Raw genomic sequence first — 12,964 nt, forward strand, 5'->3', positions numbered from 1 at the left:
TCAGCTCCAGTAATTTGTGTCTCAGCCCTACGGGGATATGAGAAGGAAAAGAGCCCGGTTAATGAATCCACACTTTGTAGCTGGGAGGAGGAGGAGGAGGCGACACCATCATGTTTGTCTCATCACCAGTTTGTTTATTAGGGGCCAGCCTATTTAGGAAGAATGGCTCCACTGGGCTCCATCCCTGCAAACACTACAAATGTCCTTCTGTTTGCCTTCAAAGAAAAGGGGACACTGCGCTCCATTTGCATGCGAATGGGGAGCCCTAGCTCAGAGATGTTGTTAGCCCCATCAAAGGCTTTAGGGCTGGCCGGCCGAGAGGCCTTTGTTACAGCACCTGCTCTGGCGGAGCAGCCTGGACATTAGCTGCTCAGTGCAGCGGGCACAAGGGGCGCTGGGCCCGGAGGGCTCTGCAGAGCCCAGGGCTGTTTGGAGAAGCACAGACACAACAGCTGAAGATGTTAGGTCTTGCCGGTGGAGTCAGACCAAACATCCACATTTGTCCCCAAATTAGTGATGGAAAGTAATTTCCACTCTAGCTGCCGGCGATTCATTATCGTCTCTTTCAATTTCCAAATGGAGGCCTCTGCCCAGATTGGAGGAAAAATATGCAAAGAGCATGTGGCTGGAGCTTTCATTGTAGTATACTTTTAAAAGTGAAAGGAACCCAAAGGGAAAATAACACGCAGAGACTCTCACCCCTGCAGTGTCTGGAGCCAGCCTTATGGACATGTAACATGGCATTCTTCCAAGGTTTTTAGGAAACTAAAAGAAACTGCTAATGGGAAGTGGTCAGCTTGAAGCTACTTTCCCTATTGCCCGGGTTAAGGGAAGAGATTTACATGTCCTGCCATTTAAATGCACATTCTTGCTAACAAGAAACAGAGCATAAATATTTCTATGTATTTGAGAATTCTAGTATTAATAAATATCAACGTGTTTCCCCACTACAAACTTTCACTGAATAATTTTAAATCTTAACAATGGATAATATTTTCAAAATTGGTTATTTATTGATAGGTTACTAAATCCATGCTAAGGCACCAAAATAAAAGTAGTATGATTTTCAAATGTGCCGAGAACTTGCAGTTCCCATTGGGAGCTTACTGGTCACCCAGGCTTGAAAATGTTGGCCTGTATTTTCAGAGGGTTACTACGAACCGTTTCATTCACAACTAAACTAGGATTTTAAGGACACTGGCTTGCTAATTTAAACTCTATTAGTATAGTGTTTGTCAAATTTAACACATGCTTTCTTCTAATGCAGTATGCCACTCCATCAACAAATCCTTTTGCAGTAGTTGACTTTAAATGGTTCTGAAAAAATGTAAATCCATTTCTTCTACAAGAACTTTTATGAAGACATAATAGGTCATTTGTGAAAAATAATGTCTGTAAAATATTTCCAGTCTTCTTGCATGAACAAATATATGATGCCTTTTGTATATTTTCCTTATTATAGAGATTAAATGTGACTGAACATAGTTTTGTCCTCTAAGAAACTCAAGAGACCCAAAGCGGCTCTCCATCTATATGTTGCAAATGAAGCTCAGCAGAGGTCGGACTTTCAGTGGTGCCGCTTTTAAAAAGTTATTTTAACACTACACTCTTACACACAAAATATAAAATCATTATTTAGCTATTCACGAGAGCACAGACCAATATCCTTCTGTAAACAGAAAAAAAACCCCTTTGAAATGTGAAACTATATAACTAGATAGCTTTTTTAAAAACGTGTTTTTTTTAAAGAAATCAGGATACTTCATTCCTTAATCTATCAAGATATGCTCTAAATAAATTACAGGGGATACCTTTAAAACCAAACTCTCTGATTTGGAATCCATGTGTTTGTACCGCATAATATTCTATTTGGTCATAGGCCCCTTTTTTTTAAAAAAAAAAAAGTATTCTAAATCAGCTATAATAGTAACTATTTGAACATATTTTGTATATTTATATATTCAGTTTAAAATTATTAGAATATGTAATACATGGATAGGACATACATATATTGTACATTTAAATGTACATTTATGTACTATATATGTTGAGAAGTAGCTAAAAGTGCTCATATTTTTCATATCCAGTTAAAAGTATGAGGAAAATTCTACATAAAAGCTGTTTATATAGAATTTATTTTTCCTTTCCATCATACCCTTTGAAAATTAAGACGATGTAGTTATGATTTAAAACACGTCCAAAAGTATTAAAATAGTCTGCATTTATTGACCAAAAACAAATAGTTTGGGGGCTGTAATTTGCAGGAAATGGATATCTTCCAACACCAAATAAATTATTTTTATTTCCTATTTAGTGCATACTCTATATTTTTACGGTTTATTACCTGTTATTGTTGACAATAGCTAGACTGTGAAAATCCTATTCTGTTTTTCTGTTTCTCCAAATCCGTTTATAAATAATTATTTGCTGTAATGTATTATGGCTATTGTTGTATAATCTTCTATGTTATTCTACTAATCGCAAATAAAAACGTCCACTCTATCCAGTGGGGGGAAAGTGCTAAGGAGCAGTATGTCCAAAGCCAATTGTATGGGTGGGACTTTTTTTTGAAAATTAAAAAATTTATTTTTGTAAATGTGTAAAAAATTTACATTAGAATAGTACAATAATACTTGCTAGTAATTTCAACAACATTCCTTGTAAAGAATAAGCATGAAATACAAAATAAAAACTCCATTATAATACAAAACACAGGTTAAAATAAGAAATGATAATCTTGACTTTCTTTTGTGTAAACATGTTAATTTCCTTTTATAAAAGTACATGAGACAAGTGTACTAAAATGAAAAAGTATTGCTTTATTGTCCTCCCTCACGACCTTTTATTCTTCTTGTACATTATTGTTTTTGAATCCCTGGACCTGAGAATCTCTGAACTTCAGTGGTTTAGAGATTTGTTTTAAAGGACTAAGATCTAGCTTTTCAACAACAAAAGTTTCTGCCTATGCAGCATATAGAATTGGCTTTGCATAAATATAGGTACCGAACAACGAAGTGGCAGGACAAAAATTAGTTGTAAAAAAGGTCTGCCTGAATTCGTGAAGGTGGGAAAAAAAGTATATACCCCGAATCCTACCTTCTGAAAGGCTTTACATCGTTAACAATTTGAAATCCTAGCAGTAAAGTTTTCGACATTGGACAAGGCTGTCCCTTGGTGCAGTGCCCCTAAGGCCGCGGCGGCAGAAGAAACAGAGGAAGAAGTAACCAGAGACCTGGCTAGGACTGGGACCACGGCAGACTGGGACGCACAGCTGCTGCCAGGGCCAAAGCTGCCCCCGATGATGCTCTCAATGGAGAAGGGAGAGCGGGCCAGAGGCGAGCCGCTGGACTTGGCAGCGTGCAGCGAAGAAGTCAGGGACGGGCTGAGCTGGTGGGGGTAGCTGAAGGTCCGGGCCAGCTCGGCCGCAGGCAGCAAGGAGGCTGGCGGGGCTGCGGGCGCGGCAGCAGGGGGCAGCCCGGTGCCGGCGGCGCCCGGGGGCGGCTGCCGGGCCTGCGGGGAGTGGTGGTGGAAAGCAAAGAGGGCGGCGGAGTGTGGGTGGTAAGGCTGGAGCTGAATGCCGTAGCCACAGCTGTAGCCGGGTCCGTAGCCGTAGGGCGCCGGCTGCTGCTGCGGCGGCTGCTGCGGCAGGAAGGTGCCGGGATCCACCCCGCGCAGCAGCAGCTCGGGCGCCGGCAGCGGCTGCCGCTTGAAGCGCTTCCTCCGGCGCAGGAAGCTGCCGTTGTCGAACATGTCGGCGGACTCGGGGTCCAGGGTCCAGTAGTTGCCCTTGCCCGGGTTGCCGGGCTCGCGGGGGATCTTGACGAAGCAGTCGTTGAGCGAGAGGTTGTGGCGGATGCTGTTCTGCCAGGCGGGGAACTTCTCCCGGTAGTAGGGGAAGCGGCCGCTGATGAACTCGCAGATCTCGCTGAGCGTCAGGCGCTTCTTGGGGCTCTGCAGGATGGCCATGGTGATGAGCGCGATGTACGAGTAGGGCGGCTTCACCAGGCTGTTCTTGCCGCCCGCCCCGCCGCCGCCCGCCGCCCCCGCCGCCTTGTAGGGGCGCTGCGAGGCGCAAGGGGAGCTCCCCGCGCCGCCGCACGCCGGGGAGCGGGGCAGCGAGATGTCGTCGGGGAGCTCCCCCACCTCCTCATCGTCGTCCTCCTCCTCCTCTTCCTCCTCCTGGGCATAGGGGCGCCCGCGCTGCCGGGGCTCCTCGTCTTCCTCCTCGCCCTCCCCGACCACATCGATGTCGGTCTCCTCGGCCAGTCCCGAGGCATCGCACATCTCCGAGCTCAGAGTCATGGCTTGGCGGGGCTGCTCATCGGGGGCGGCGGGGCGGGGGGGCCGCGGCTGCCGGGCAATCTGGAGTCACCCTGGTTTGCTCCCGGCGGCGAGCCCGCCCGGACCGAGCCAGGATCTGCCGCCCCGGGGCGAGCAAGCCGCGCACCCCGCAGCAGCCTCCGCCGAGCAGGCGGCGCCCGAGCGGGCAGCGGGAAGTGTCTCCCCCTCCGCTGCGCCGCGGAGTTGGTTCCTCTCTTTCCGCGCTCGCAGCCCTCGGACATTAATGGAGCCGGGACGGAGGGAGCGCGACTCGTCTCGGGGGTGGAGAGAAGGGAAGAGTCTTGGGAAAGATCTTGCAAAGGCTGGAGCTGAGTCCAAAAGGGGGCGGCCTCTCCTCTCTCCTTATAGCGAAAGGGGGGCCCATCACATGGCTCCAAACGTCAGCGCCACCACTGGGGAAACATCTCCGCGCCTTCCTCCCGGAGAAATCAAGCCGGCCCCGAGCAGGCAAAGTCCGGGGCGGGGGGAAGCAGGACAACCCCCCCCCCCCTTCCACTCCCAGCTGAACCTTCCAAGAAACTCGAATAGCCGGCACCATTGCTAAAGGTCAGGGCTGGGAAACTGAAGCGCTCGGTCCTTCCTGCCTGCCTCTCCCACTACACAGTGTGCCCGCCCCTTGCCGCTCCGCCCCCGCCCCGCGCTCTCCATGTGCCGCAGTACCAAACGGCACTTAGGCTGCTGGGGCTACTGTGAATAGTCGCTGGGAGACATATTCGAAACCCAAATCGCAAGGCAGTTCAGAAACAGACCGCCCAGGGCCTTGGTGTCCTTTGCCGCTCGAACCTTTCAGGAGAAGGGGGAAATTTTCTCAAAGAGGTAGCGACGCCATCCCAACTGCAGGAACCTTATCCTGCAAAAATCCGACCGGTGGCAGGGAAATCTGCCTTTTTCTGTGTCATTCATTAGGATTTTGAGGCCGCCAGAGGACACCGTTTCTCTCCTTTCCCCCTACGGTTTTACAACACAGAAGGAGAAAATGCAAAGGTGTCTGATTTCAGCAGCATACAGTCATTTTTGCAGACGAATTTCTTCGGAAGACAACTTGATTTTAATCCAATGACTAATTTAAGATGAGAGAAAAGGAGAACAAGTCTGATAAAAAATATTTTTATATATAACAATGAGCCATTGAAAATTAAAGCAGGTCTTCGAGTCAAGGGAAGGAGCATTTGCAGGGTCTGCATAGAATTTTTGTAGACGCAGCATTCCCTAACTATCAAGATGAGATGGTGCTCTAAACCTCCAATGAAAATGCTTCTTAGGGCAGAAACTTTAGCAAGCTCTTTTTTCTCTTCAGGGTATTTGTCATTTAACTAGCTGTCAACCGAACTAAAAACGCACCCATTCATTTCACATTTGATTTTAAGAACACTTTAAAAAGGGCAGCCCTTTTTGCTGTAGGAAACTGAGAAACAGAAAAGTCCCTTTTTGCAGGAAGAAGTAAAACAACATATTTTACCAATCTCTTCGCCTTTAAGCTGTGGAGCAAAAGTAATAAGAAAGTGACACGAAATTATGTTTCCTAATACAATCCTGATTTTTTTCAATGGCAGATGATACATTATATGATAACAAAAATAATGTATTGGAGGAAGCACACATTCAGTGGGTCACTCCTGACGTTAGAAGAGAAAGATTATGATAACCGCACTTCTAAGCACTTTGACATTAAAAAGAATCATATGGAATATACATTATTGTACAGAGTTCTGCCGAATTAACTTTAAATTATAATCTGTTTTAAAATAAGGAAAGTGTATAAAAGTTATATTTTTATTCATATTACAGTTATTTTGAAAAGAAAATATAAATACTCGCTATAATGCATATTTCAAAGACAATAAAATACAACATTTTATTCAAATGCATTTTCAATATATTTTCTAAATCAAAAGTTGCAAGCAACACGGTTTCAAACTCAGTTGCATGGATTTGTGAACATAATCCTTGTTACTATTTCCAAATAATCCTATTTACTTTGTGTTCGTTACTGAGAAGGCAGAGAAACATACCACAAAAAGTTACTAAAGCGGAAGAGTAATTCAATCTTTAGCTACGATTTGGCTAATAGGTTTTTGTCATTTTTGTACCTCTGTAGAAATAAGAAAGTAACTCGAGCTGAGTCAAACTATAGTAAAACGAGTAATTTTCGTTTATATGGGGAAATGGTTTAAATACGTTTGGGGTACTGAGGCAAGTTATAAAATTATCATAAAGTTTTCCTACTTGGGAAAGTCTTTACTATTGGTTTTTGGTTGGTCTGGGCTCTTGATAGGTTTTTTTCAGTTCTCCTGGTCTTCTAATACCTCTCATCCTGCTTTCATTACATCCCAGAATGCTTCTAATCGTCCAAAAAGAACTAAATAAGAAAATGGAGTGTCACATTCGTGGTCTATCATACCTGCCTTTGTCTTATCTGCCAAAACCCGTGCATGTTTCAACTCTGTATCTTACGTGTGTAACACTTGGACAAAACAATGTTCGAACAGTGACATTCTATTTCCACGACTTTACATAAACACGCCCATGAAAACTCAAATACTTCACATCGCCTGAGTTCTCTAGTCTCAGGTGGTAAACATTTTTCTTCTCTATACATTTTGAAAATATTGTAAGTCATCTTCTGTCTCTTGAGGAAAGGAGAGGGGGATTTACTGAGAGGCAGTGAGTCAGCCTCTGCTATACAGACAATTAAGATAAGGTTTTATTGCAGTCCCTCTGAGTGATGGTGACCTTTTTCTTTTTACTTTAAAAGGGTATTTGACTCCTTTCCTTGAAACTTGTAAGGACTGTGCTAAACATGTATGACAAACAACGCCAGACATTGCTCAACAGAGAAATAACCTTGGAAGTAGGCTCTGGCTGCAGTTTTCTGGACAGTTCTCCTGTGTTTCGCTCGTACAGGAAATCAAACGGCAGGTAAAGAAAGAGAAAGCAAAGTTCATATTTTGAATATGTCATATGAGCGGCAGAGTTCGGCGTTAGGAACCCTCGGGCCTCCCAGACAGGAGGCTCTTTACTAAACAACCGACAGCCCACCCAGAGATTTGCTGTTTTGCTCTTTTCAGACAAGACATCGAAACTCAAAGTTTAGGTTTCTCATCCGAATCCTGCTGCTTCTCTGCAGCGCTCCCTCTGCAGTGTGCTTTCTTTGGCGGAAGATCTCTGCGGACAAGGGATGCCACCTACCGGCAAAGGTGCTGGCATGCCGCAACCGGGGTATTTGTGAGCTCTCGGCTCCCATCAGCCAGATTTGCTTTCCGAGTTTGTTCAGTATAGTGTGCTAGGCTGACAGTCCTAGCTCTCCACCCCAGAAAGCTGAGCTTTGAGACGTGGTAACTAGCGCCAGCTCCAACTGTAGGAACCAGACTGCTAGTGCCTGAGCCGCTAAATAGAATTCTTTGGGCCATATTGTGCTATCGATTTTGAAATCAGTAGGGAGTTTGACTTCCAGATCCACGGCACGAGTACTGTCTTTTGTCCTTAAGTGCAATGTGCATTAAAAAGTTTAGTGAGAATGCTAACAAGCAAAATTAAAAGGAAGAATGCAGAAATGTATATGATTCTAAGTCTCCTCAAATAAAAGCAACCAATTGGAGAAAATAGGCAGAACTGTTATGGAAATAAACTACCAGACTAGATTGTTTACATCCTTGAGCTTATTTTCAGGGTTAATTCTGATTGCCTTTGAAGTGTCTATTCTTGTACACTTGTCGACTGCTTATTTCTAGGTGTAGAAGGCTCCCATCACTTCATTCTTCTCTTGACAATGCTTTTTGTACAAGTTCTTAATACTGAAGCAAGTTTTAGAAACTGAATACATTAATAATAGGCAGCATACTAATATAATTCCTAAAACAGTTATAGTGTATTGTTATTTAACATTTACAGGACATTAAAAGTTAATGGCGATGATTCTACATATTTGTGTACTTCATTCTAGACAGCAGAGTATATAAAATAAAATAATTCTGCTAAAACAATATAGGGCTATATAATGTTATCGATTTTTAACAAGAATTCCCCCAAATTCTGGCTAATTGCTGTCACTTTAAAAATAAATTTATTCATTGCATTCTTATTTTCTAGTCTATATTCATGTAAAATGTGTCCCCGTGTATTTATGTGTGCATTTATTTAAATGGAAACATTCCTCTCGAAAATGCACAAAAAGAAAAAGGAAAGGAAAGGATGTAGGTACTGACGGAAAAAGACACAGTCTTCAGCATTCACGGCAAACAACTTTAGGCATTTTTATTCAACATGGCTATTTCAACTGATACAGGAAAGTGAATAGGAGAGAGCCTTGCAAAACATTACACAGAGTAGGAAGCTCGTTTTCTAAGCAGGTTGCACAATCGGGAAGAGTTGGTGTTAGCAAAGGTTTAACTGACAATGCAAAAGGGGACAATTATTTGCCCTGACTAAGGAATTTTGATGACCACTGATAACACTGAACATCCTTTGCAATGAACAGACCATTTCTGAGGAGGAAGTCTGTCCATTATTTGCTAACCCTGATATTGTCTACCAAACCGAAGCCGCTGCATTGTGGATAGGTTAGTCATTTTATACACATCTTCTAAACAACAGGAAACTACTAGGATTTCCACTCATATCCCATCTCCAACCCCAAACTGGGCCAGATTCTGTCCTATGTTCTTTGATCCCCACTGACTTCAATGATCGTGGTCTCAAATTTGTCCCGGTGCATTTTCAGATTTCTTGCATACATTACAAATAATCTATGAGCTCTTACAATAACATAAATACTTTGCTTGGAGGTATCTGTTGCTGGTCTACATTGAGTGTGAGGAATTGACCTTTTAATTTCAACACCAATTATGTTTGGAGAGAAACTATAGCTACCGGCCTGCAAACCTTTCCAACGGAAATAGTCCCTCGATTGCTGTTCCAACTGAGACTTGTTCTCTTGTTTCTATCAGTCAATTTTATGCAGTTCCCAATTAGTTTCCTTAGGTCTCCAGGATTTTGCCACTGATAGTGCCTATCAAGTAGGTAGGATGCAATGCATAAATGAAGGGGGCCACTACAGACAAAGTGTGAGAGCTCAGAATGGGACATGTGCAAAATCTCTATTTAACCTGGATAGCAGCAGCAAAACAACACGCAAAGTGTGTGAAGCACTAGGGAAGCAGCAAAGTAGTAAATGCGGTGTATGGTATTTTAATTCCTTTTAGGTCACCTCTCCCAAGTCCTGGACACGGCCAAGATAGTTTCAAAACACAGCACAAAAGAATAGAAATGACAAAATCCACCCAACAATGTCCCACACAGTTATACTTGCAAAATACTCATCGTAATGATCCGCAATAACTAGGACTCTGTTCATCCTTTGTCCCTCTATTTATGCAAACTAGAGTAAAATTGCCAGAATCAATAGCAGGAATATCCATGGGAATTCATGATCACCACAGCAAGTATTCTAGTCTGGGTTCACTGGCAAGCACTTACCAGAAGACCCTGCCTAAAAAGAAACAGAGCCCTTTTTAAAACTATCAGACATGGAATGTTTGAAATACCAGAACTGGAGTGGAAAGGAAGTTTGGATTAAAAGTGTGCAGCTCTGTTGCCCCCCGGAGGACAATGTGATTAGAACAATGTGTGAATTTACTCCGTTTTTTTAAGTCTCAACAAACATGCATCTACTTATTTTCACTTGATAAAATACTTATCATACACTCCATCACTCATACCTTGACTATATACACAGGGTCAAATCCTTCTAAATTGACTTATGCAAGTAGTTCCGTTGATTATGATTCATCCTAACTCATCCTTTTTTCCCAGTCCCGTGCTGTTCAAAGCCTCCAGCAAGCTGCGGATAAGCAAGTTCCAAAGCCAAGGAAGTCCCCTGTATCTATTCCCCGGGATTAAAATCTGGTGATGAAAAAATAATTCTTTAGCTGTTCTCCACTTGTGGGAAGGAAGATTGAAGACTTGGCATCTGAGACATTCTAAGTTAATACCAATACTTTGAATTGGAGCACCTGTAAAATCAGATATGCTTCCTGTAAGAATTGAGCAGATTCCCATCTGGCCTGGTATCTCATCCACCTAGGTTTTTCTATGTGACTTCAGTGTTATAATGATGGGGAGCCTTATAAAATAGCTCACAACTAAAGATCTACAGGATAACTTCCCTTATGTGATTTCTAGTTCAACACATAGGTAGGCACCCTTTCAACCTTACTTTTGTATTGGCACTGAAGTCAGGGAATGTGAGCACATGCTAGCCAGACATTTAGGATGAAGCCAGAGTTTGCTCTTGCTCGGCAGTACCAATGAATATATTATTTCAGAGGAAAATTGGAAAACAATCTGTAGGAATTATTTATTTCTGATTTGGAAGAATTAGGATGCCTCTTCCCCATTTTCTCAAGAAGCAAGGAACATGCATACTTTTATTCATTAATGACGATTTTCTCAAAATAAAGCATATTATCTGAATCAGTAAAAGTTGGGAATCACATCTGTAAATTCATTCAAAGGCTGCTCAGCATAGAATTGGGTTTGCATTCTCAAATACAGTTCACATATGTGTCTACATGTTTGCAGAACTTCCTATTCACTGCTCAGAAAGTGGCAGAGGTGAGCTGTAGGTCTTGACTCTGAAGGAAGAAGACAGCAGATTGAGAAGAAATAAAAGGTTAGGAGTGGAAAGGAAGCTTTAGATGCAGTAAATGATGGTGAAGAAAGACACAGAACATATCCTAAGTTTTTAGAATACTTTTCTTGGGTAAGGCAAGTGAATGGAATACACCAAATGAAAGAAATATTGGAAGGAACAGAATCATGCTTTATTCAATGTGTATTTTAAACAATACAGTGAATGAGATAGTGCTCTGTGCACCTTAAGAGATGTGCATGATCACTTCACAACTAAGTTAGTCACATGAACTTGCAGCTTTCCTGAACTGTGAGGCAAAATACAGGTTGTGACTCTCAGGGAGGCTTCATAAGGGGGTCATAGGAAATAACTACAGACACAAAACGGGGATGATAAATCAAATTTGCATTAAAGGAGTGGTTCTCAATCACACTGTTAAAAACTAACCACATTCAGCTGGAATTCTCAGAATAGACTGGAATAGTAGCAGACTGCAACTTGAGTGTGTGCAGGCACCCGTTTGAGCCACTACTAATTAAACAGACTCTTCCATGTGTGCCTGGATTTACCTCACTCAAAACAAGACAAAGCCCATTAAAACTCATTATTAATGATGGTACAAAGTGCAAGTGTCCCTTCACACTGACCACTCAGGGCACGTTCATGAATTGGAACACTAGCATACTGAATGTAATTGCTGTGAAACAGGAACATGGCTGAGCTTCACACAATCAGAGTACCTATCATATGTTTAGTCTTTGTTGGAGTTCAGACCACTGGGTGATTTGGAAAGATGATTTCATTGTAACCCCCTATCCCCAACTAGTGGTGGCGAGGCCAGTTAGTGCTCCATGAGCCTGCTACAGCAATAGCTAATACCATTAGCTCAGACAGCAGAGACTGGTGCATTTAGCCCCCCTGGTTCAAAGTTTAACCCCTTGTTAATACCCCTGTGGGGGCCAGCAATCATCACATTAACTTAGTTGCAACCATGATGGGGGAGGGGAGAGAGAAGAAAAACAATGTAAGGAAAATATGACCCAGATGTGGTTTTACATCACTGGTGAAATTTAGAAACCAAACATCCCATGCTGAACGATAATATTTTCTCAGAGGAATCTGGTCTCAGAATATCAACTTAGTTCATATCATGGGGATTCTTTTGCATTCTTCAATTCTTCTGGCTTCTCAAACATCTGCAGTTACAAAATATGCCTCCCTGGCAACAAATTTTGGCTACAAAACTGTGCCCCATGTTATCAGATGATGACTTGGCCGTAGTCATTTACACCTCCATGTCCCACCCATATCCTGAACCCCTTCTTTTTAGGCTCACACTGAACCACCAGGATGGGTATGGGCTGCAACTGATTTTTTTTCTAAGGGTCAGTGGCCCCTATAAGAAAAAGGTTTCCCACGCCTGTCCTACAGGCTAAACCATTGGAACTTGGTATAGCTGCACACGAGTACTCTGCAGTTTAAAAGCTTCAGCTAGGTCAGAAGACAGCATCCAATCTCCTCAGCAATACCAGTCACTGAGAGCACATGACTCTGATGCTTAATTCATTACACTGGCTCCACATAGACTACCTAGTCAAGGGTAAAGCCATGGTCCAAGTGGGAGCTTGAGACTTTGTTCTGCTAAATGAAAACAACTACATCTACATTTGATGGGGGCACAAATGAAGACTGGCAATGGAAGGGTAGTAACAAAAAAGGAACTAACAAAAAAGATGACAAACTTCTGATGGAAAAGAAAAAGATCAGAGACTAGGGAGAACAGTAAAAAAAAGAAACGATAGAGACAAAGACAGAGAATATGCATCCCCCAAGAAACAATCTCTTGTCAGTCACAGACAAGAAACAGTATGACTGAGATTTTCAAATCTGTCTGAGGAATTTGGATGTACAAATTCCCGGGAACTTTAGGAATATCAGTCTGCATCTTTAAAAGATTGTTCAGGTTTTGGAAAGTAGCAGGATAGGGAATCC

At 42.7% G+C, this 12,964-nt stretch overlaps 1 protein-coding gene across 1 annotated transcript; it reads right to left on the reverse strand.

Annotated features, from left to right (window-relative positions):
- Positions 1–1,896: 1,896 nt before the first annotated feature.
- FOXD1 (forkhead box D1) lies at positions 1,897–4,932 on the reverse strand. Its single transcript, XM_075932252.1, has one exon. It carries the CDS (start codon positions 4,300–4,302, stop codon positions 3,118–3,120), a length of 1,185 nt encoding a protein of 394 aa, XP_075788367.1. The 5' UTR covers positions 4,303–4,932; the 3' UTR covers positions 1,897–3,117.
- Between the last annotated feature and the right edge of the window lie 8,032 nt (positions 4,933–12,964).

Source organism: Pelodiscus sinensis, chromosome 6 (assembly GCF_049634645.1).
Source record: "Pelodiscus sinensis isolate JC-2024 chromosome 6, ASM4963464v1, whole genome shotgun sequence".
Taxonomy (NCBI): domain Eukaryota; kingdom Metazoa; phylum Chordata; order Testudines; family Trionychidae; genus Pelodiscus; species Pelodiscus sinensis.

What these genes read in the sequence shown, in the direction of transcription:
- FOXD1 (XM_075932252.1), bottom strand. Translation starts at nt 4,302, where the DNA reads ATGACTCTGAGCTCGGAGATGTGCGATGCCTCGGGACTGGCCGAGGAG.